This window comes from Micromys minutus, assembly GCF_963924665.1.
Source record: "Micromys minutus genome assembly, chromosome: 7".
Taxonomy (NCBI): Eukaryota; Metazoa; Chordata; class Mammalia; order Rodentia; family Muridae; genus Micromys; species Micromys minutus.
The window spans coordinates 56,063,156-56,086,671 of record NC_137976.1 but is presented as its reverse complement, the minus strand read 5'-3'; the positions used below and the strand labels follow the sequence as shown (position 1 = coordinate 56,086,671).

Genomic DNA, 23,516 nt, shown 5'->3' with positions numbered 1-23,516 from the left:
TTCACTCTGCACTGATAGCAATACATGCTTTACATTATGGTAATTTACAAGCACAGTTTTGTAATACTGCAGCAATATATAGAAGTCAGTATGTGCTGTGCATTCATCTGCTGTGATAACTTGGATTCATAATATTTTAGTCCTTGAAGAAACCTAAAATATAAGTTGGCAAAACTTGTTTATTTTATTAATGAGAAAACTGATCTAGAAGGATGTTGGCACCTGGGACAGGCCACACAGCTTGAACTAGAGCCTCAGTCCTAGTTAATATTAGCCTGGGCTAGAACTTAGGTTTTCTTGGATTTAATTAAATTAAAAAAATTAGGATTTAAATTTCAAAATTCTTTTTTTTTTAAATTCAAAACTTCTATTACTATTGTTTCTTGCATGATATGTTTTTAATAGAATAGAATCCTATCACTTCGCCCCTCCCTTGCCTGCCATCAGCACATCCAGTGAACCCCTCCCATCTAGTCCAGGAACCACAGGCAGCTAACGACTACTGGGAGAAGAGTAATTCACTCCTTCCAGGGATGAACTCCCTTACTGGTTGTTCAGTACAGAGTAGTCAGCCCTGAAAACACAGACATGAAATTATTTCATTACCCTATATAGTACCATTAGAAGGCAAATCTTTAGTATGTATATAACCTTCATTTTTTCAAACAAATTCAAATATATAATATATAGTTGATATACAATACATATACTATATAGAATTACATATATATGTATCTACAATATGTTGTAAATATATGTACATATATAGAGAATACATATTATATGTATATATATATTACACTACCCAATCCTAGTTTGTTCTTTGATGCTCATTTGCTAGAAAACGTCTTTTAGTTTTTTTGAAATTAAACCTTCAATAAATATTATGCGATTTCAGCATTCAGAGATACTCTATTCTGCCAATTTTAAACCTTGTCTTTGATTTTAGCCAAAGGTCAAAAAGTCATGGCAATATTACTTACTTATTTTGGTTTTTCAGCACAAAGGGTTTTCTTATATAGTCCCAGCTATCCTGGAACCCATTCTGTAGACCAGGCTGGCCTTGAACTACCTGCCGCTGCCTCTGAGTGCTGGGATTAAAGGCATGCTCCCCCATGCCTGACATGATGGCAATTTTAGTTGTACGAAACACAAGCACTTAAAAATAACTAGGGTTATTATCAGGTTATGTAGAACTAAAAAATTATTATTCTGTGGCTCAAATAAAGTAATTTAAAGGTTTTGTACTTTTACAATAACTACTATCAACCATTAAGCAAGTGATACATCTTCATTTGGAAAAAGGTTACTGACCTGTATTTTTCAAGGTTGAAAGCCTAGATTAACTACCTATATGTAGTTATACGTTACTTTGTATAATTAGCATATGCTGATAACAGCAGAAAAGTGTTCCACTTGTTTATTCATATATCTATTGAACTATTTACTTTTGGTATTCTTTATTTAGTTCTTTATATATTTTGGTTACTAATTCCCTGTTGGATGAACAGCAAGGAAAGTTTTTCTCCCACTTCCTACTCTCTCTCGTCTACTCTATTTGCTGTGCAAAACCGTTTAAATTTGATGCAATCCAATTTGTCAATTTTCCTGTTGTTATTGGCTATTTGGGGTCCTGTTTGGAGAATCATTGCCTGTACCCTAATCTTGACATGTTACCCTTATGTCTTTTACAAAGCACTTTCAAAATTTCTGGTCCTGTTCTTTGGTCTTGGATTCCATGCAATTTAATTAACATAACTTTATTATAGGTTGACTAATCTTTGCTTTGCTGATTCATTTTCTTAGGGCAGATTCCAAAATCTCTGTGGACTTTTAAGACAGGTGTAAGGCAGGGCAGTTCACTAGATCAGGAGGTCAGGTACAGCTGGTAGTTTCTAATCCAGCAATTAGGCATAAGATGTTAGAACTAAGTAACACAGTGTGAACACAGAGTAAAGTGAATTGGGATTCAAGAAACCTAGTTTCAAATCTAATTCTCTCTCCAGCTTGCTTGAAGCATGTTGTTTGTCTTCTCTGGGATTCATATTAATTATTAATAAGGAAATTGCAACATATCAATACACAATAGGGACAAGAAATGGCCCAATTCCTAGCACCATACAGGAACTTGCTAAAAGTGCAAATCCTCAGATTATTTTAGAGCTGCTGAGTCAGAGGGGGTGGAGATCCTTATTGCAATGATACATTTAAATGATTCTGATACAAACAAAACAGAAAGTATGGAAGAGAATTTCTAGGAATTTTCCAGCTCTCTAATTCAATGATTAAACACACTTCAAAATTTCATGTTAGTGGTAAGAATTTGTTGCTAGGACAAATAAGATAACATTCCTTAAAAAGGAAAGGGGATTTTATTCTCAGTGGCATCTTTTTCAGTTACTGATTCAGCCTCTGTACTAGCTCTGGCATTGTTCAGGTACACTGTATGAGTCTGGTGTTGGATCCACTTACTTTGGTTGTCCAGTGTGTTGGCACACCAGGGTCATAGCAAACATGGTGAGGTTCAACCTCACACCTGTTAGGAGAACTATTTTTAAAACATCAGAAGCTAGTGGTAGCATGATGTGGAGAAACTAAAACACACGTATAACCACATATGCAGAATAGTGCAATGGACATGCCTCAGGACACGTTCCAAGAATAAAGTTCTTTGAGGAGAATTTTGCGTGCTTGTGAGAAAACTCCAAGAAAACAAGATTCTTGTAACCTCAGTTTAATGGAAACATGGAATTGCTCTTGGAATGTGCTTTTGTGCTCCTCCCTGGTGAGTTTACTTCAGATTATTCATCACAACTGGCTATTGTTATTTGAATATATGTTTCTACAGAAAAACATGTTTTTGCCACATGCAGCTTGTCCATGTGATTTTATACAGCTTGAATTCAGGTGATCTTTCTTAGCCCCAAGGATATAAATTGTCTGATGTGGTGAATAAAATTGGGCACTGCATTAGACTTTAGTCTACCGCATTTGTAAGGTCAATTCTCCCAAGCCCCACTGCCAATTAATTTGGTAAACAGAAATGGAAAAGGGTGTGGAGAATTTCCAAAAAAATTAAAAATGGGACTGACATATAATGAAGAATCCAGCTCTGGGTTTGTATCCCAGGACTGTGTGGACATACATGCTTCTCAGACATTCATGCATGTGTGGACATACATGCTTCTCAGTAGCACTGTTCACAACTTAAGTCTCCAGCTGATGAGTGGATGAAAATGTGATATGTAGATGCAATGCAATATTGTTTAACCTTAGAAGAAGGTATCTCTCTAACATTCAGACATGGAAGAACATTGCTTTAGTGAAATAATCCAGCCACAAAAGACAAATATTATATGAATTTACTAACATGGAGCAGTAAAGCAGTTAAACCCGTATAAGGTAAGAATAAATTGATGGTATCCATGCATGTGAGGGAGGATGATGAGGAATTGCTAATAAACTAATATACCATTTAACTATGTAAGGTAGCTTCTAAACATGCACTGTGTAGTGCTGTACAGACAGTGGGACAATACCACGGGGTTTCCATAAATTGAGTGGGGTCAGCGGAGAACGGATATGGCAAAGACATGGGACCAGAACAAGAATCATAGTCAGTGAGCTGTGAAGATGAAAAGCAGAGACTCCACTCTCACTTGGGACTTCTTGTCACCTGTTTTTTCATATAGAATTCTACTTCCCTTTCTCTTTTTACTGCTATAACTTTAGCTTCTGGTTACTCTTTTTTTTTCTTTCAATGGTTAATTATAAAACAAACATGAATCTAGAACCTTTTTAATTAATGAATTTTGAAGCAAGTATCATGTTTATGGAAAATCAAGCAAATCATACATAGTGTGCATGTGTCTCTGCTGTTATTTCTCCTACTGTTCACATCATGTATTAATAATCTGTATTTGACATAAGCAATCTACACATTATGGATAGTTAAAATACTAAAATAGTAGGATACAAACTTGAAAAATTATAGAAGACAGATTTATTACTAGATTATATTACTAGTTAAGAATCCTGCAAACCAGATGGCAAAATTCATATCTATGTTCATTCTTACTTTGCCATCATTTTATTGTTTTAAAATGGCAGAAGTTTTCATAAAATTGAGAGACAGTATGTTAGTCCAGAGAATTATTTTTAAGTTGATACTTAATCCTTCATTTTGAACTCACTGATCTTGCTCTAACTTAAACAGAATAATATATATATATATAGTATCAGCTTAAAAATAATGGGGAGTTAAGCATTTCCCTGAATTTGCCACATTCATAGAGTTGATAATTCTGCCTTTCATCTGTTTATACATATGTAAAACAAGTTAGTACAAAATCACAGCTGTCTCTAACCTCTTATGCTATATGTACTGTTTAAAAATAAATCTCTTATCCTATATATTAATGAAAACTTTTAACTTAAAAATACTTAAAAGGTTTATTTTATGTAGGATAGAGAGAGTAATAATAATTAGAATCTATTTAAAATATTCAAAGAGATGTCAAGTGAAATCACACATGTACATTTTTTAAAAAGAAAAATGAGAAGATAATCAGGATGGAATATGTGACCAGTTTGAGTTAAGGTTCTACAATGAAAAGGCAACAAGGACTTCAGATAGCCACCTTAGGTCAGATGGCTTCTCCTTTAATTATTCTGATTTCTTCAAGAAAGATGTAAAAATATTCACAGGTTCTGGTGAGGCATAGACCTTTGGGGAAATGATTCAATTCATTACAAATGAACTGGCCTTGAGAATTAACATTTACCTCAGAGCTTTAAAGGAGTTTATTTTCAAAAGCAATCATTAGCTGGCGTTTCTGCTTTCCTATCCTAGAAGGCACTGCACTCTTACCAGAAGGACTGATAAATAGCAGGATGGTGAGTGTTGAAAGAGTTCCGAAAGTCTCAGTAGTTCAGAGTACACAGGAGGCATGAACCACCATTGCCTGAAATCAATGCATATTACCAAGGCTGAGAGAGCAGCCGCACAGGGGTGACTGAACAAGAACTCTTACCACTTGGCAGCACCACCACCGGCTCTGTAAACCTTTGTTCATCCGATGATGGTAGATTTAGGGAGATGAGTACTACCATTCCCAGACTAGTTCCAACAAACAGACAAGGGGAAACGGTAGAGTCATTTTTCCGTGCAAAGGATTCCATGAAGTATAAAGCTGTAATTGCTTCTTTAGAATCTTTGTCAATACTGGAGATGCTAGAGCTCCTGGAGCGATTATAGGAATTCTCTCGTGTTTCTATGAGCATTTAAAAAGCAAAAGTAAAGCATTAGTGAAGCTACAAAACAAGCCAAGTTTAATACTGTAAACCATAATTAGGAGAGATTTTTTTTTTTTTTTTTTTTTGCTTATTGACATGAAGAGCACCTTATCCAGGTTAATGGCTCATTTTAAAGGTGAAGAGTCTTAAGTTTTATGTGTTATCATAAACTCAGGCAGAGTTAAAACTAGACCTTCGGTCTCCTGAGTTCTAGCACACCTGCTTTTTTTTTTTTTTTTTTTTTTTTTGTTATGTTTCCTGGAGATCACTTAAAATTCTTTAATCAAGAAAAAAAAAAACCTTAAATCTATAGTAAAGATATAAAATTTTGGATACCACTTTATTGTTTTTCCTTTCCATATTTTGATCATGGAAGCCATGTTAATGATTCCTGGGCGATTCATACTCACCAACATTATCATTACCAATATCGAAAGGACCAATCTGGATCATAAATGCTCTGTGATAAACATATATCTCAAGCAATTAAAGCTATAGAAATTGAACTTCTAACTTGAGTAAGAAATATAAATGTGATTTATTTGAACTTGTTTCAAGCTGTTTACCTACAATCCAAATCCAGTGCTAATTTTGTCAGGAACAAAATAAAGAGTGTGCCAGCCATTAACAGCGGCTTCCCTGAGAAGGTGTCAGCTCACTTAGAAAAGAAACGACACTGTGGTTTTGGAGGGTCTTGTTCTATCCACACCTGCACATGTGCGCCCTCCAACGAGCACAAATTCACCCATCTCTTCAACTGTAATACACTTACACTGTTGTGTAATTGCTCTGGTCTACACGCTCCATTTTTTTCTATGATCTTTACTCACCTTTTCCTCTTGATAGGTCTGAAATCTGTGTCTTGATTATTCTTATAGAACCAGAAGAAATACAAGTTCTTCAAAAATATATTTAGAAGAAACAGAATTCAATATTCTTAATTTCCTATTTCTATCCTTTACCAACTGTATAAAAATAGCTCATCAAAAAATTAGAGATGAGACAGAAGTTGGATTATCATTTATATACTTTGCAAAAGTAAAGACAGAAGTATGGGTAAGCTGTTTTCTAGCAAAAACCAGAGGCAGAGACCTCTGCTGCACCCACTTCAGTGAGTGTGTTCGTTCTTAACCCCACATGGCGTCTCCATGGAACATTTACCACTACTCGGCACCGGAATTCACACCCCTGTTAGAAAGAGTATACTGCGGTTTTCCACATCTCCCAGAGCAGATTCAGAATGGCATGATATTGAACAGAATCTGAGTAATAAATTCATTATGAACATTTTCGAAGAACAATAATGGATTGTTGCTTGAAATTGTAAATGAGAGTGTAGAATCACTATTATAGCCAAATATTTCTATTGTTTCTCCCAGCTCTGCTCTTAAAATCTTTGTTACCAAAAGAGTAAAAGCAAACAAAAAAGAAAAGACATGTAAGATTCAGTCTTTGTTCCTTCTCTAATTTTTAAATTTTTTTTCTCTTGTACTGCACTCATCCTCATACTTACTCCATAAACAAGGAAACAATCCTTCCTTAAAGGTTTTACAAATATTATCAACTTATTATTTTATGATTTATTTATTTTGTGGTACTGGAGATATAGGCTGGACTTCGTGCAGACTGGTGAACTGCTCAGCCACTGTGTTATATCCCCAGACCCTTTTGAACTTTAGGCTTTGAGACAGGGTCTTGTTAAATGGTCCAGACTGGCCTTGAGCTCTCTTCCTAACCCAGGCAGGTCTTGACATCGAAATCCTCCTGCCTCAGCCTCCCCAGCAGCTGGGATTACAGGTCAGTGCCACTAGACCCGGCTATGACTCTAAATTTTAGAATTTAGTAACATGTTCTTTTAAACGTGGTTATATATTCCTTTGACAGTAGAAGAAATTAAGGTTGAAGTTATAGATTATCTCCTTGCATAGCCTACCTATGGTGGAATCATTTTATTTTTAGAGATAAGGAAGGAGGTGAGTAAGGAAAAGAGTTGGAGGTATGGCCACAGCCAAACAGGTTCTCAGTTTTCAATGTCATGTAGGTTTTTATTTTTTAATCATCTTTTAAATGTAACTTCCATTTCTTTGACTCCCAGCACCTGTTACCATGATAAACCAAATTTTATCAGATTTTAAACTGTACTCACAGAAATTGATATGTTTATCCTACCTTCAGTTGTAACTGGTAAAGAAATCTCCATGCAAGCAGCTGACTGTGCCTTTCTAAATGGTGGTCTTCCAGGACCCCAGCGATTTACTTTTGAAACATCAGCACTGGAAAGACGTTTTCCAGAACTGCAACTCTGAGAGGTTGGACTTGTGCAGTGTCCATTTACATGGTCTGTACCAAGAGGAAGAAGGCAGAATAAATATCATAATTCAGTCTTCAGATGAGGTAATCCAAAGGCACAGGTTAAAAAATGGAGGAACAGGAATTCCTCTTCTTCCAGTTCATTTGGATATGACTAAATTTTTGTTATTTTATGATTTAGTTACAATTTCAGATTATGAAAAAGAAATCAAGATACTTATTATATATAGAACATATTTTCATTATTTGTCTAACATTTCTTGAAATGTCATATTTTCCCTACTATGTATTTGACATATTGTTGAATGGCAATATGAAATATATTTTAATACTGTATTACTTTACTTAGAGTTTAAGGTATAGAATGACAGCATTGTTCTGCGCTCCTGAGAGTGGTACTTAAAGATGCCAGCTTTGTGTAATTCCAGCTCTGACACTAAAGTCTTCACACTCGGGTTTCCTCTATACATGTAGACTATTACTACATACTTCATCCAGCTTCTGTAATTTAGAGTACACGTCCTACACAGAGGACTGCAATAGACACTGCATAAGCTTTGTTATAGCCACTCTGGTTTCGCAGTATGAAATTATTCATGTGTAAATAGTTCATTTAATGGCGGCGGCGAATGATTGGGTATTATTTTAAGATCTTCAGGAAGGAGTAGACCTTAATGGTAGGAAACTTATTCAGCATGTTTTCCATCCACAAAAACATACTTTCTTACTTTGCTGAAGAAATTGCATTTGAATATCACTTACAGTTTTGAAAACATAAAGGATGCATTATGGACCCTTCTGCTTCGGAACAAGCCACATGGAAATGTTTACTGGCAATGGTAAGCATGTGGAGCTGACCATCCATGATACGCTTTCTTATTGTGCAGTTTCTGTGTTGTGCAGTTTCTGTGTTGTGCAGTTTCTGTGTTGTGCAGTTTCTGTGTTGTGCAGTTTCTGTGTTGTACAGTTTCTGTGTTGTGTAGTTTCTGTGTTGTACAATTTCTGTGTTGTGCAGTTTCTGTGTTGTACAGTTTCTGTGTTGTGCAGTTTCTGTGTTGTGTAGTTTCTGTGTTGTACAGTTTTTGTGTTGTGCAGTTTCTGTGTTGTGTAGTTTCTATATTGTACAGTTACTGTGTTGTGTAGTTTCTCATTGTACAGTTTCTGTGTTGTGTAGTTTCTGTGTTATACAGTTTCTGTGTTGTGCAGTTTCTGTGTTGTACAGTTTCTGTGTTGTGTAGTTTCTGTGTTGTGTAGTTTCTGTGTTGTACAGTTTCTGTGTTGTGCAGTTTCTGTGTTGTACAGTTTCAAAGCCTAAAATTATGTATTTCCTGGATTCCTACTGAAGGGCAGGAATTATTTCTCACCATTTTAATGTAAATTAAACTTGATTTTTTTCCTATTAATTTTTAAAATGAGAGTTAACATTTATTAATATTTAAATGGTGGAAAATCTGTGTATAAGCACATATATAATCTCATTCAATTTTCAAATAAACCTTTATTGTGATTTATACATGAGGAAAATGAAAAACAGAAAAAAATGACATTTTCTCATCAATATTCTAAAGTGATTTTTCTCAATTGATATACCTGATTAAATTGGATTACAGAGTTAGCTAAAATATTTGGAAAAGAACAATACCTTTGAAAATATATTTAGCAGTATTTCAGAAGTATATTGAAATCAGTCATTTTGGAAACAAGCAACTTTTATATTGAATAGAATTTCAGAAATCCCAGATTAGAAGGCAGAAGTCATCTTATGAGGCATTAGATACTGGGAAGGGAAAGTCAAGAGTTCTATTCCTCCTTAAGTTAGAGCAATGGTTGACACTAACAGACTAATGAGAATTAGAAAATGGAACTACTTAAGGAATAATCTGCAACAATACCCTCATCCTGAGTACAACAGTCAGGAAATCTGCTCTCTCTAAAGAGATAGTACCTTGCTTTAGGGCCCATGGATTATACACCATGCCCAGAAATGTGTGTGCGTATGGGTGTTAAAACCAAGTAAATAGATACCATGATAGATGTTCAAGATATGAGAATTGATATAGAAAAGAAAAATGGCTAATCAGAGCTCAATCAACCTGGAAATTTGTAATAGTAAAACAGCACTAAATCTAAAGAAAAATAAATCTAGCTATTGACAAAGTCATTCACTGCCATATTATTTTACCGTAAAGGCTAGTCTAGAACCAATTTATATTTTGTTTTACTTGGCTTCTCTCTCTCATCATGAGATTATTTCCTGTTGACTGTTAGGCGGTCATTTATTTTCAGTTCTGAGACCTATTCTATTGCCCAAACACGCTAAATTCTGCTCATTCATTTATTCATTCATTCTTTCATTAATTTATTCTTTGATGAATAGTTTGGATTTTCCCAGATATTAACTATCTCCTAAAAATTTTAAAAATTAAGTTTATCTTTAACTTATCATATATTTACTATTTGTAGTCTTCTGTACTTTCTGGGTATAGTTTTCCCCCTTTTCTCCTAAGACTTGGATATTGGGAAGGTGGATTCTTTCAGATGTGTGTGTGTGTGTGTGTGTGTGTGTGTGTATAAAAACATGCCACTTTTTGACATATATATAGTTCAGGATGCTCTCAAGACTGATATTTTTGCTTCTCCTTTTTAAATGTTGGGAATACAACAGACATGTACATTAGCTTTTGTATAACCATAAAAGCATTTATTTAATCTTCATTTTTAACAATATTTTATTGCATATACACTTTTAGGATGATTTTTTTCAGTACTTTGAACGTACTTTTCTACTGTCTTCCAGCTTTCATTTTTCATGGAAAATATGCGTTATTACTGGTTTTGCTACTTGGGAAATGTCATTCATCATCTTTAGCTAATTGGCTTTTAAAATTTTCAATTATAATGCACTTTATACATTTTTTTTATATTTATTAGGCTTGGGGTTCACTATGCTTTTGGAACTGTGAATTTTAGTTTATCAAATTAGTCAACTATTCAGCATTATTTATTCAAACATTATTTTTGTCCCCCTCCCCATTTTTTCTTGCTTTCTAGAATTCTTAGTTATATATATCAGGTGGCATTGAGTTTCATTCTAAACAGTACATTTTTGAGTCTATTAGTATTTTTTCTTATGCAGTATTAATTATTCTTATTAATCCCATTTAGTGCATTTATCATTTCAAAGATGATACTTTTATCTCTAAAAGAATTTTTTTTTAATTTTATGTTTTCTTTTGACCTCTGCATAGTTAACCAACAGTTCACTAGCTTTAGCCTGTTTGTAATTTCAATGTCTGTAATTAATATTTTCTTTTTTCCTAGGCTCTGCCTCAGTAGGTTCTAGATATAATAACATGTTATCATTTCAAAATATCCAGTGCTCTTTAAAGATGCTTCAGAGCTTTGCCAGGACAGTGACATTTTTTAAAGAATAATTTTTACTTTTTTAAAAAAGAATTTTATATTTATATTAACTTGTCTAAAATGTTGAGAACAGCATATAGGTGAGTGAAGTGACCGACAACAAGGTGAGGACAGCCACTCTACAACGCAGCTGCTATAAAGCAGTACAATCTTAGGTAAAAGAAAATTTGAATTAGTTGTAAAGGCATATTGAAAATGCTAAGGCAACTACTAAAAAAGCAAAACAATAACAACAACAAAACAAAAATTAAAAACAAAAGCAGAAAGCCCCCCCAAACCCCACACTATAATTGAACCATCAAGGAAAAGAAAATGAAAGAGAGAAATGACCAATTCTTGCATTCCCCTTCCTGCCTCCCAACTCGAAGCTGTACAGCCTAGAGAAACAGGGAATCTCCTTCAGGGTAGGAGACAAAATTAAGCCAGAATCTTAGCTTCTAACTGTAGTCCAAGGCCTGCAATGGGAAAATCCAATATTGAGCAAACTGCCAACCACCAGACAAAACTTGTAGGCCGAGCGACAATACATCAGAAAAGGCTGCCACTTCCCTTTGCTACTTTTTCTTCAACTTCCAACTCCAAGTGGAAAGCAAGTTTCCACCCATGGAGATGGCAGACAGCATAGGGTGTTGACTGGAGCCCAGTGCTTCTCATTAAGAAATTCAATGTTTGGTAAGAATGAAAGACTTGTAGGCAGACTAAAGCTCATTAACCAAGCTTCTGTGCACAGTTTTCTCCATCATTTCCAGATTTAGGATGAGTCCAGGACACAGCCACCTTTCCCCCCTGAAACTGTAGGTCAGTGCAGACAGTAGACTCAGGTGCAACCTAGATTAGCATCAGACTTAGTTTATGGGGCTGTACTCACTATACTTAAACTTGGAGAACTCAGCTACTGACAGGCAAGTGCTCACAAATGTAGTTCAATAACTGTATTGACATTAGGTAGACACCTATATTCCATCAGAAAAGACTCATATTTCAGCCTACATCACTGCCTGGTAGGGCACGGTCTTGGTGGACCACAAAGACTCTACAGGTTTTTATGACTATGATACTTTGTCATGACTCATTTAGAATCAGGATAGATAGCTAAAAGATTACATCACCAATTTCCCCCCTTCTTTTTATTTAATATATCACCACTTAAATCTTGGGCAGTACTGTATGTTAGAAGACCCCACTTACTGGAGGTAGAACAAGGTAATAGGGTTAACACTGCCATGAAGATCTTCTTTCTGGTCCATGCCTCCATGTACAGTCTCAATAGGCTTATTGACCCCCACCCTCCAGCCATACCTATTTCCCAGAATGCCCTCTCTAACCAGGGACACAGGTGAGACCCTTACTCTAACCTCCTGCCTGCTGTTACTCCACTAAGTCCAGCAGCTCAAACTCTGTCCTGCCCTATCAGAGCTCCGTCTTCATTCCAGTCTGCACATCTACCTCTACAACAAGCTGCCACTCCCCCATGCAAAGTTCCACCTGCTTTCAGGGAGACCTTCTAAAACCCAGGACACACAGCTCTATCTGTTTTCCCAGGAGTCCCAGGCCAACCAGTACCAGAGAGAACAAGACAGTGTAAGGCAAATGCAAGAACATAATCAAGAGAAATGAAAACAATATGACACCATCAGAACCCAGCTCTCCTACTACAGCAAGTAGTAGAAGATATCCTAATACACCTGAAGAGCAAGATATGACCTTAAATTCCATCTCGTAGAGATGATATAGGCCTTTAAAGAGTATATAAATAATTTCCTTAAGAAACACAAGAAAACAAAAACAGGTAAGAAAATGAATAAATTAGTGCAAGACCTAAAAATGGAAATAGAATCAATAAAGAAAACACAATTCTAGGCAACACTGGAAATGGAAAACCCAGAAAAGAGAACAGAAACTACAGATGCAAGAATCACCAACAGAGAGATAACCCTAGAGTCAGAACACCAAAAAAAAAGAAATCAGGAGTCACAGAAGCAAGCATTTCCAATAGATTACAAGAGATCGAAGAGAGAATCTCGGGAGCAGAAGACAACATTGCAAACATAGACAAAACAGCCAGAGAAGATGCAAAAAACAAAAAGCTCCTAACCCAAAATGTCCAGGAAATCCAAGACACAATGAGAAGACCGAACCTAAGGATAATAGGAATAGAAGAGGGGGAAGAGTATCAACTAAGGGGCACAGTAAATATCTTCAACAAAATCATAGAAGAAAACTTCCCTACCCTCAAGAATGAGATGACCACGAGCATAAAAGAAGCCTTCAGAACTCCAAATAGGTTGGACCAGAAAAGAAATACCTCCCGACACATAATAGTAAAAACATCAAGCGCCCAAAGTAAAGAAAGAATACTAAAAGCAGTAAGGGAAAAAGGTCAGGTAACATATAAAGGCAGACCAATCAGACTCACACCCGATTTCTCAACAGAGACTATGAAAGCTAGAAGAGCCTGGACAGACATCATGCACTCCTTAAGAGAGCACAAGTGCCAGCCCAAGCTGCTCTACCCATCAAAACTATCAATCACCATCGATGGAGAGACGAAGATATTTCAAGACAAATCAAAATTCACACAATATCTGACCACAAACCCAGCACTACAACGAATTATAGGTGGAAAACCCAATACAATGAGGGAAAATACAGCCTAGTAAGAACAAGAAAACTCCTAAACAAGTAAACTAAAAGAAGAAAAAAAAACACAGACACAACTCAACCCAAAAAAACAATTATAGCAGGAAACAGAAACAACTATTCCTTGATATCTATTAACATAAATGGTCTCAACTCCCCAATAAAGAGACATAGACTATCAGACTGGATACATAAACAAAATCCAGCCTTTTGCTGCATACAGGAAACTCATCTCAGAGACAAAGACAGACACTATCTCAGATTAAAAGGGTGGGAAAAAAAACTTCCAAGCAAACAGCTCCAAGAAGCAAGCTGGAGTGGCTATTCTAATATCAAATAACATAAATTTCCAACCAAAAGTTATCAAAAAAGATAAGGAAGGACACTTTTTACTCATTACCGGGGAAATCTGTCAGGAGGAACTCTCAATCCTTAACATATATGCTCCAAATAAAAAATCACCCACATGCATAAAAGAAACCCTACTAAAGCTCAAAAAATACATTTCACCCCACACAATAATAGTGGGAGACTTTATTACCCTACTTTCACCAATGGACAGATCATGGAAACAGAAACTGAACAAGGACACTGCAAAACTAGCAGAGACTTTGAACCAACTAGAATTAATAGATATATACAGAACATATTATCCTAAAGTAAAAGAATACACCTTCTTCTTACCACCCCATGGCACCTTCTCGAAAACTGACCACATAATTGGACACAGAACGAGCCTAATTCAATATAAGAAAATTGAAATACTCCCATGCATCCTCTCAGATCACCAAGGTCTACGGCTGGTCTTTAACAACAACAAAGACAACAAAAAGCCCACATACACATGAAAATTAAACAATGCTCTGTTAAACAATAGCAGGGTCAAAGTAGAAATAAAGAAAGAAATTAAGGATTTTCTAGAATTCAACGAAAACGAAAACACAACATATCCAAACCTATGGGATGCAATGAAAGCAGTATTGACAGGAAAACTCATAGCCCTAAGTGCTTCCAAAAAGAAACTGGAGAGAGCTCACATCAGCAACCTGACAGCACAGCTAAAAGCACTAGAACAAAAGGAAGCAGATATACCCAAAAAGAGTAGACGGCAAGAAATAATCAAAATTAGGGCAGAAATAGACCAAATAGAAACAAAAAGAACCATTGAAAAAATCAACAACACCAAGAGTTGGTTCTTTGAGAAAATCAACAAGATTGATAAACCCCTAGCCAGACTAACTAGAGGGCAAAGAGAGAGTATCCAAATTAACAAAATCAGAAAGGAAAGTGGCAACATAACAACTGAAACTGAGGAAATTCAAGAAATCATCAGATCCTACTACAAAAACTTATACTCCACAAAATTGGAAAATCTGGAGGAAATGGACGAATTCCTAGACAGATACAAGATCCCAAAGTTAAACCAGGAACAAGTAAACCATCTAAATAACCCTATAACACCTAAAGAAATAGAAGAAGTCATCAAAAGCCTCCCAACCAAAAAAAGCCCAGGTCCAGACGGGTTCAGTGCAGAATTTTATCAGACATTTATTGGGGATATAACACCAATACTCTCCAAACTAATCCAAAAGATAGAATCAGATGAAATATTACCTAACTCATTTTTTGAGGCTACAATAATCCTCGTACCTAAACCACACAAAGACCCTACAAGGAAAGAGAACTTCAGACCAATCTCACTTATGAACATTGATGCAAAAATACTCAACAAAATCCTTGCAAACCGAATCCAAGAACACATCAAAACGATCATTCATCATGACCAAGTAGGCTTCATCCCTGGAATGCAGGGATGGTTTAACATAAGGAAATCCATCAACGTAATCCACCATATAAACAAACTCAAAGATCAAAATCACAGGGTCATCTCACTAGACCCTGAGAAAGCATTTGACAAAATCCAACACCCGTTCATGTTAAAAGTCCTGGAAAGAACAGGAATCCAAGGCCCATACTTAACCATAATAAAAGCAATATACAGCAAACCAACAGTCAACATCAAACTTAATGGCGGGAAACTTGAAGTAATTCCCCTAAAATCAGGGACTCGACAAGGCTGCCCACTCTCCTCCTACCTATTCAACATAGTACTGGAAGTCCTGGCTGGAGCAATTAGACAGCAAAGGAGATCAAGGGGATACAAATCGGGAAGGAAGAGATAAAAACATCACTCTTGGCCGATGACATGATAGTGTACTTGAGTGACCCCAAAAATTCCACCAGAAAACTCCTACAGCTGATAAACAAGTTCAGCAAAGTGGCTGGATACAAAATTAACTCAAACAAATCAGTAGCCTTCCTATACTCAAAGGACAAACATGTGGAGAAAGAAATTAGGGAAAAGGTACCCTTCACAATCGTCACAAAAACTATGAAATACCTTGGTGTGACTCTAACTAAGCAAGTGAAGGACCTGTATGACAAGAACTTCAAACCTCTAAAGAAAGAAATTGAGGAGGATCTCAGAAAATGGAAAGATCTCCCATGCTCATGGATTGGAAAGATCAACATCTTAAAAATGGCCATCCTACCAAAAGCAATCTACAGATTCAATGCAATCTCCATCAAAATTCCAATCCAGTTCTTCATGGAATTGGAAAGATCAATGTGCAATTTTGTATGGAATAACAAAAGACCTAGAATAGCGAAATCCATCCTCAACAACAAAAAAACATCTGCCGGAATCACTATCCCTGACCTCAAGCTATATTACAAGGCAATTGTGATGAAAACTGCATGGTACTGGTACAGAAATAGGCATGTGGATCAATGGAATAGAATAGAAGATACAGAAATGAGCCCTCATGTATATGGTCACCTGATTTTTGATAAAGGAGCAGTAAACATTCAATGGAAAAAGGACAGCCTATTCAACAAATGGTGCTGGTCCAACTGGCACTCATCATGCAAGAGAATCAAAATAGACCCTTTCTTATCTCGTTGTACAAAGCTCAAGTGTAAGTGGATCAAAGATTTCCACACTGAACCAGATACACTGGAACTATTAGATGAAAAAGTAGGGAAAACCTTAGAATACATAGGCACAGGAGAAAATTTCCTGAACAAAACACCAATGACTCAAGCTCTAAGGTCAAAGATTAACAAATGGGACTTAATGAGATTGCAAAGTTTCTGTAAGGCTAAGGACATCGTCAAGAAAACAAAACGGCAACCAACAGAATGGGAAAAGATTTTTACCAACACCACATCAGATAGAGGCCTAATATCCAAGGTATACAAGGAACTCAAAAAGCTAGACACCAGAGAATCAAATAACCCTATTTAAAAATGGGGTACAGAGCTAAACAAAACGTTTTCAGTTGAGGAACACCGAATGGCTGAGAAACATCTGAGGAAGTGCTCAACATCCTTAGCCATCAGGGAAATGCAAATCAAAACAACCCTGAGATTCCACCTCACACCAGTCAGATTGGCCAAGATCCAAAACTCAGATGACAGCAGATGCTGGCGAGGCTGGGGAGAATGAGGAACACTTCTCCACTGTTGGTGGGGTTGCAAGCTAATACAACCACTCTGGAAATCAGTCTGGCGATACCTCAGAAAATTGGATGTAGTACTACCTGAAGACCCAGCTATTCCACTTCTGGGCATATACCCCAGAGACACTTTAATACACAACAAAGATATATGCAGTAGAATGTTCATAGCGGCTCTATTTATAATAGCCAGAAGCTGGAAGGAACCCAGATGTCCTTCAGAAGATGAATGGATACAAAAATTGTGGTACACATACACAATGGAATACTACTCAGCCACTAGAAACAATGACTTAACCAAATTCTTAAGAAAATGGCTGCATCTAGAGAATATCATCCTGAGTGAGATAACCCAGTCACAAAAGAACAGACATAATATGCAGTCACTGATAGTGGGATGCTAACCCCAGAGTCTTGCACTCCCCCAGAAACAACTCACAGACGGTATGAAGTCCAAGAAATAAAGAAAACATAACAAAACAAAACAAAATATTTAGAAAACAAGAAAACTTTAACTATTTCCATGTTATATATTGTTTTACATGTACTTTATGCTCATTGTAACTATTAAGTTTTCAAGGCATAGTATCAAACCTTTAAAAAAATCAAGTACTGACTAAAAAATATATTCATATAGTTTTATGTAAAAATTATGTTAAAATCTGAAAGAAAAGTACTGACAAAAATGTATAATTTTAAGCAAAAAATGTTTAAAATCTGTACATGTATCTTTGTTTTGTAAAATAAAGTTTTTAAAAAAAATATCTGGTGACAGCAGATGTTGGTGAGGATGTGAAGAAAGAACACTCCTCCACTGTTGGGATTGTAGGCTAGTACAACCACTCTGAAATCAGTCTGGTGATTCCTGAGAAAATTGGACATAATACTACCTGAAAACCCAGTTAGTTCACTCCTGGGCATATACCCCAAAGATGCTCCAACATATAACAAGGACACATGCTCTACCATGTTTATAGAAGCCTCATTTATAACAGTCAGAAGCTGAAAAGAGTCCAGATGTCCATCAATGGATGAATGAATACAGAAAGTGTGGTACCTTTACAGAATGGAGTACTACTCAGCTATTAGAAACAATGACTTTATGAAATTTGTAGGCAAATGGGTGAAACTGAGACTATCATCCTGAGTGAGGTAACCCAGTCACAAAAGAACACACATGGTATGCACTCACTGATAAGCAGATACTAGCCCCAGAAAAACTTTGAATACCCAACACCCAACAAACAATTCACAGACATTATGAAGCTCAAGAAGAAGGAAGGCAAAAATGGGGATGCCTCAGTCCTTCTTAGAAAAGAGAACAAAACTCTCATGGGAGGAAATTCAAGGTCAAATAGAGGAACAGGGATTGAAGAAAAGATCACTCAGAAGCCACCTTGCCTTTGGATCCAGCACATATGCAGTCTCCAAATTCAAGCACTATAGCGGATCCCAAGAAGTACTTACTGGCAGGAACCAGACAAAGATGCCCCCTCAGGGACTATGCTAGATACAGCTGAGCATGCCTGCAAGCTAACTGTTGGTCTGAACTCACGGATCCCATGAGGTTGTTAAAGAAAGTACCTAAGGAGCTGAAATAAGTTGCAACCTCATTGGAAGATAATATTATCAGCCAACCAAACCCTAGAAAACTCCCATGGAGTTAGAAAAAACAATTTGTAAATTCATTTGGAATAATAAAAAACTGAGGATAACAAAAACCATTCTCAACAATAAAAAACCTGGAGGAATCACCATCCCTGCCCTCAAGCTGTATTACAGATCAATTTTGAGAAAAGCTGCCTGGTATTGGTACAGAGACAGGCAGGTAGAGCAATGGAATAGAAATGAACCCACATACATAGGTCACTTGATCTTTAACAAAGAAGCTAAAAAACTTTCAATGGAAAAAGGACAGCCTCTTCAACAAATGGTGCTGGTTCAACTGGCAGTCAGCATGCAGAAGAATGTAAATTGGTCCCTTCTTATCTCCTTGTACAAAGCTCAAGTCCAAGTGGATCAAAGACCTCTACAGAAAACTAGGTACACTGTAACTAATAGAACAGAAGGTGGGCAAGAGCTTAAAATACATAGGCACAGGGAACAGTTTCCTGAATAGAACACCAATGGCTTATGACAAATGGGACCTCATGAAATTGCAAAGCTTCTATAAGGTCAAAGACACTGTGAAAAGGACAAAATGACAACCAACAGATTGGGAAAAAATCCTTGTCAATCCTACATCTGATAGAGGATAGTGTCCAATATATACAAAGAAATAGCAAGTTAGATTCTAGAGAATCAAATAATCCTATTAATAATGGGGTACAGAGCTAAACAAACCCTACTTCTTTACTGAGGAACATTGAATGACTGAGAAGCACCTAAAGAAATGCTCAACATCCCTAGTCATTAGGGAAATGCAAATCAAAACAACCCTAAGATTCTACCTCATACCAGTCAGAATGACTAAGATAAAAAACTCAGGTGACAGCAGGTACTGGTGAGGATGTGGAGAAAGAGGAACACTCCTCCACTGTTGGTGGGATTGTAAACTGGTGCAACCACTCTGAAAATCAGTTTGGTGGTTTTTCAAAAAAAAAATTGGACATAGTACTACCTGAGGACCCAGCTATACCACCTTTGAGCATATACACCCAAAAGTAGCTTCAATATCTAGCAAGGATGTATGGACGTTCAACAATGTTCATAGCAGCCTCATTTATAATAGCCAGAAGCTGGAAAGAACCCAGATGTCCCTCAACAGAGGAATGGATTCAGAAATTTTGGTACATATACACAATGGAATGCTACTCAGCTATTAAAAACAACAAGATCATGAAATTCCTAGGCAAATTGATGGAACTCTAAGCTATCATCCTGAGTGAGGTAACCCAGTCACAAAAGAAAACTCATGGTATGTACTCACTTATAAGTGGATACTAGCGCCCCCCCCCCAAATGTTCAGAACACCCAAGAAACCATCCAGAGAACATATGAAGCTCAAAAAGAAATAAGACCAGAATATGGATGCCTCAGTCCTTCTTAGAAGGGAGAACAAAACAGGGAAGGAAACACAAGTTCAAATGGAGGAGCTGGGATTGAAGAAAAGATCTACAGAGACTGCCTTACCTGGAGAACCACCCCATATTCAGCCACCAAACCCAAGCACTATTGCTGATGCCAAGAAGTGTTTACTGACAGGAATCAGATATAGATGTCTCCTCAGAGGCTAAGACAGAGTCATATAGATACAGGATGCTTGCAGCTAACCATCAAACTAAACACAAGAATCCCAATGAAAGAGCTAGAAAAAAGACTGAAGGAGCTGAAGGGTTTGAAACCTCATGGGAAGAACAACATCATCAGCCAGCCAAGGCACTGAGGTGGAGAGGGTGATTGGGAGAGGGAGCACCTTTATGGAAACAAGTTGAGGGGGAGGGGGAAGGAGAGGGAGGGGAGAGGGCATAACATTTGAAATGTAAATACATAGACTATTCAATAAAATTTTTTTAAAAAGAAAAATATATCATAGTATTGATACCCTTTAGCCAAATTAATTAAAAGAAAGACAATCAAAATTATAAAATGAGAGATGGAAAGGGAGATGTCGTAACAGATGATGATGAAATTCAGAGAAACATAAGAACATCTTTTAAAAATCTTTATTCTATCAAATTGGAAGGCCTAAAAAATGGACGATATGTTTAGGTTCCTCAGAAAATTGGAAATAGCTCTACCTAAAGACCCAGCAATACCACTCTTGGGAATATATTCAAAAGATGCTCCACCATGCCACAAGGGCACTTGTTTCGCTATGTTCCTAGTGCCCTTATTTGTGATAGCCAGAAGCTGGAAATAACCCAGATGTCCCATGGCAGAAGAATGGATACAGAAAATGTGGTTCATTTATAGAATGGAATACTACTCAGCCATTAAAAAGGAGAACATCCAGAGTTTTATAGGCAAATGGATAAAACTAGAAGATACCATCCTGAGTAAAATAACTCAGACCCAAAAGAACATGCACAATATGTACTCACTAATATGTGGATATTAGTAAAAAGAAAGAAAGAAAGAAAGTACAGAATACCCAAGATATAGTCTATAGAACTCAAAAAGGTAAACAAGCTGAAGGGCCCAAGTGAGGATACCTCAGTCACACTTGGGAGGGAGAATAATGCAACTATAGAGGGGGAGAAAGGGAATGAGGGTGGGGAGAGGAGAGGGGAACATGATCTAGTATCAAGTGGGGAAAGGAACGAAGCTTTGAGAGCCATCAGAAAGAATAGAAACAGGCAACCTCGGGAGGTAGGAGGTTGGGAGGACCCTCCAGAATGTACCAGAGACCTAGGAGGTGAGAGACCCCCAGGACTCTAAGGTGGGGACCCTAGATGAAATGCTGTACAGTTGGAAGAGGGAACTTTAGAGCCCACCTCCAGCAGGGCACCGAGTGAGGGATGGGTTTCTATCCCACAGTCAAAACACTGACTCTTGATTGTTGCTGTCCGAAAGAACTGTAGAGAAGGAAATGGAGAAGAGCCTGAGGAAAAGAAGGTCCAGCAACAAGCTCAAAGGGAGAGCCCCCTCAAGGGAAGGTCCCAAGGCCTGAGGCTATGGAGCACTCACCAGAAGGGACCTCTCATGACTGCCCTCGAAAGGACCCAACAAGCAGCTGAAAGAGTCAGATGCATCCAATCAGTCAGGAGAAGCTGCGGGCCCCTGTGGTTGAATTAGGGAAAAGCTGGAGGAAGCTGAGGAGGAGGGCAACCCTTTTTGAGGACCAGCAGTCTCAATTAACCTAGACCCCAGAGATCTCTCAGACACTTGTTCACCAACTGGGCAACACACACAGCTGATATGAGGCCTCCAACACATATACAGCAGAGGACTCTCAGGTCTGGGTTCAGTCAGAGAAGGTGCACCTAACCCTCAAGAGACTGGAGGCCCCAGGGAGTGTAGAAGTCTGGTGGAGTGGGTGGGGTGGGGACATCTTTGTGGAGACAAGGGACATGGAGAGGAGGTATGGGATGTGAAACTGGGAGGGGAATAAAATCTGAACTGTAAAAATAAAAATAAAATAAAATAAATGGATAATATGATCCATTGAAGTTAAATCAACAGGAAGTAAATAATTCAAACAGACCTGTAACCCCCACTGAGAGGCAGAATTGAAAACCTCCCAACTAGACAGAAACTCAAGGCCAAATAGATTTACTGCAGAGCATCAAACTGTCATGGGTTGTACATTCTACCAGTTAGCAGTTAGACCGTAGTTTCTGCCTTCAGAAGGAAAGAAGGTTGGGACTGGGAATAATCATAGCAATTTTAAAGACCTGAACCAAGCACAACGTAGACCAGCTTTTTAACTCCGAGTGGCACAAAGGTGTCTATTTAACATGACCTTCCTCTGACTTCACGCCAAAGCTCTGCATCAGAACACAGGAATATGTAATTAGGTTACTCAGTGACGTTTTAAAGGGCATAAGCAGACGTCTTAGACCAGGGCAAGCAGAGATGAGTGCTGACAGAAGTTTCAAGGTCTCTCAGAGAGAGTTTATCTCACTGTGAGACTGGACACATAGCTGATAACCACTACCAAGACCCAAGCACATCGGATTAAATGATCTATAATGTTCAAATACAAACGACAAAAACCATAGCCAGACCTCCACCTCATAGCAGCCTTTTTGGTTATATAGTATTACTTCTAAACAATACTAACATACACAACAGGGAAAAGAAATCCAAAAAAAACGCTCACTTACAAAATTCAGTTACAAAATCTATCTGTGGCAAATGTTTTAAAACATTTTTATGATGGACAAGAAAACATACCTTGCTGTGTAATGTCTTACAAAATGTAATTTTGTCAAATGAATATTAACAAACAAAATGTCGAATGCTGCCAACAGAACTCCATGGTCATTTTCAGCTATTAAATATGGCTACCTAGGAAGCTTATGTCATTTATGGATTGGTTGGTAAAAGTGTCCAGCCAAACGAATGTAAGAAAACTTAAAGTTGTTGGTGTTTGCCTACCGTACCAAGCTTAGCCTTAAGATCTGTTGACAGGCTTAATTTTCTTGATCCTTTGACAGAAAAAAACAGAAAAAGGAAAAAGGCAGTTGGTAATTGCGTGAAATTCAAGAGGAGTGTGGAGGGCAGTACGCTCCACAGTACGGTGAGCAGCAGCCTCCTGAAAGTCACACTTACCACACACTTATGGGAGCAGAGGTATTGTCCCAGTGTTGGCTGCAAACGTTAAATATTCAAACAGAAACACAACAAAAGCATTTCTTTCAATATCCAATAAAAAAAGAAAAGCAT

General features: G+C 37.3%; 1 protein-coding gene across 4 annotated transcripts in view; it reads right to left on the bottom strand.

Moving 5' to 3' along the window:
* Positions 1-23,516, bottom strand: part of STXBP5L (syntaxin binding protein 5L) — a gene marked incomplete at both ends in the record, with an annotated part of 275,448 nt that overhangs the window by 16,923 nt on the left and 235,009 nt on the right. For 2 of the 4 annotated variants that reach the window (XM_080918648.1, XM_080918649.1), the window contains 2 exons: positions 5,034-5,273; positions 7,465-7,635. In XM_080918648.1, the coding sequence (XP_080774774.1) occupies positions 5,034-5,273; positions 7,465-7,635 (411 nt within the window). The remainder of the gene's footprint in view (positions 1-5,033; positions 5,274-7,464; positions 7,636-23,516) is intronic. The other 2 variants (XM_080918650.1, XM_080918651.1) reach the window with 1 other exon arrangement.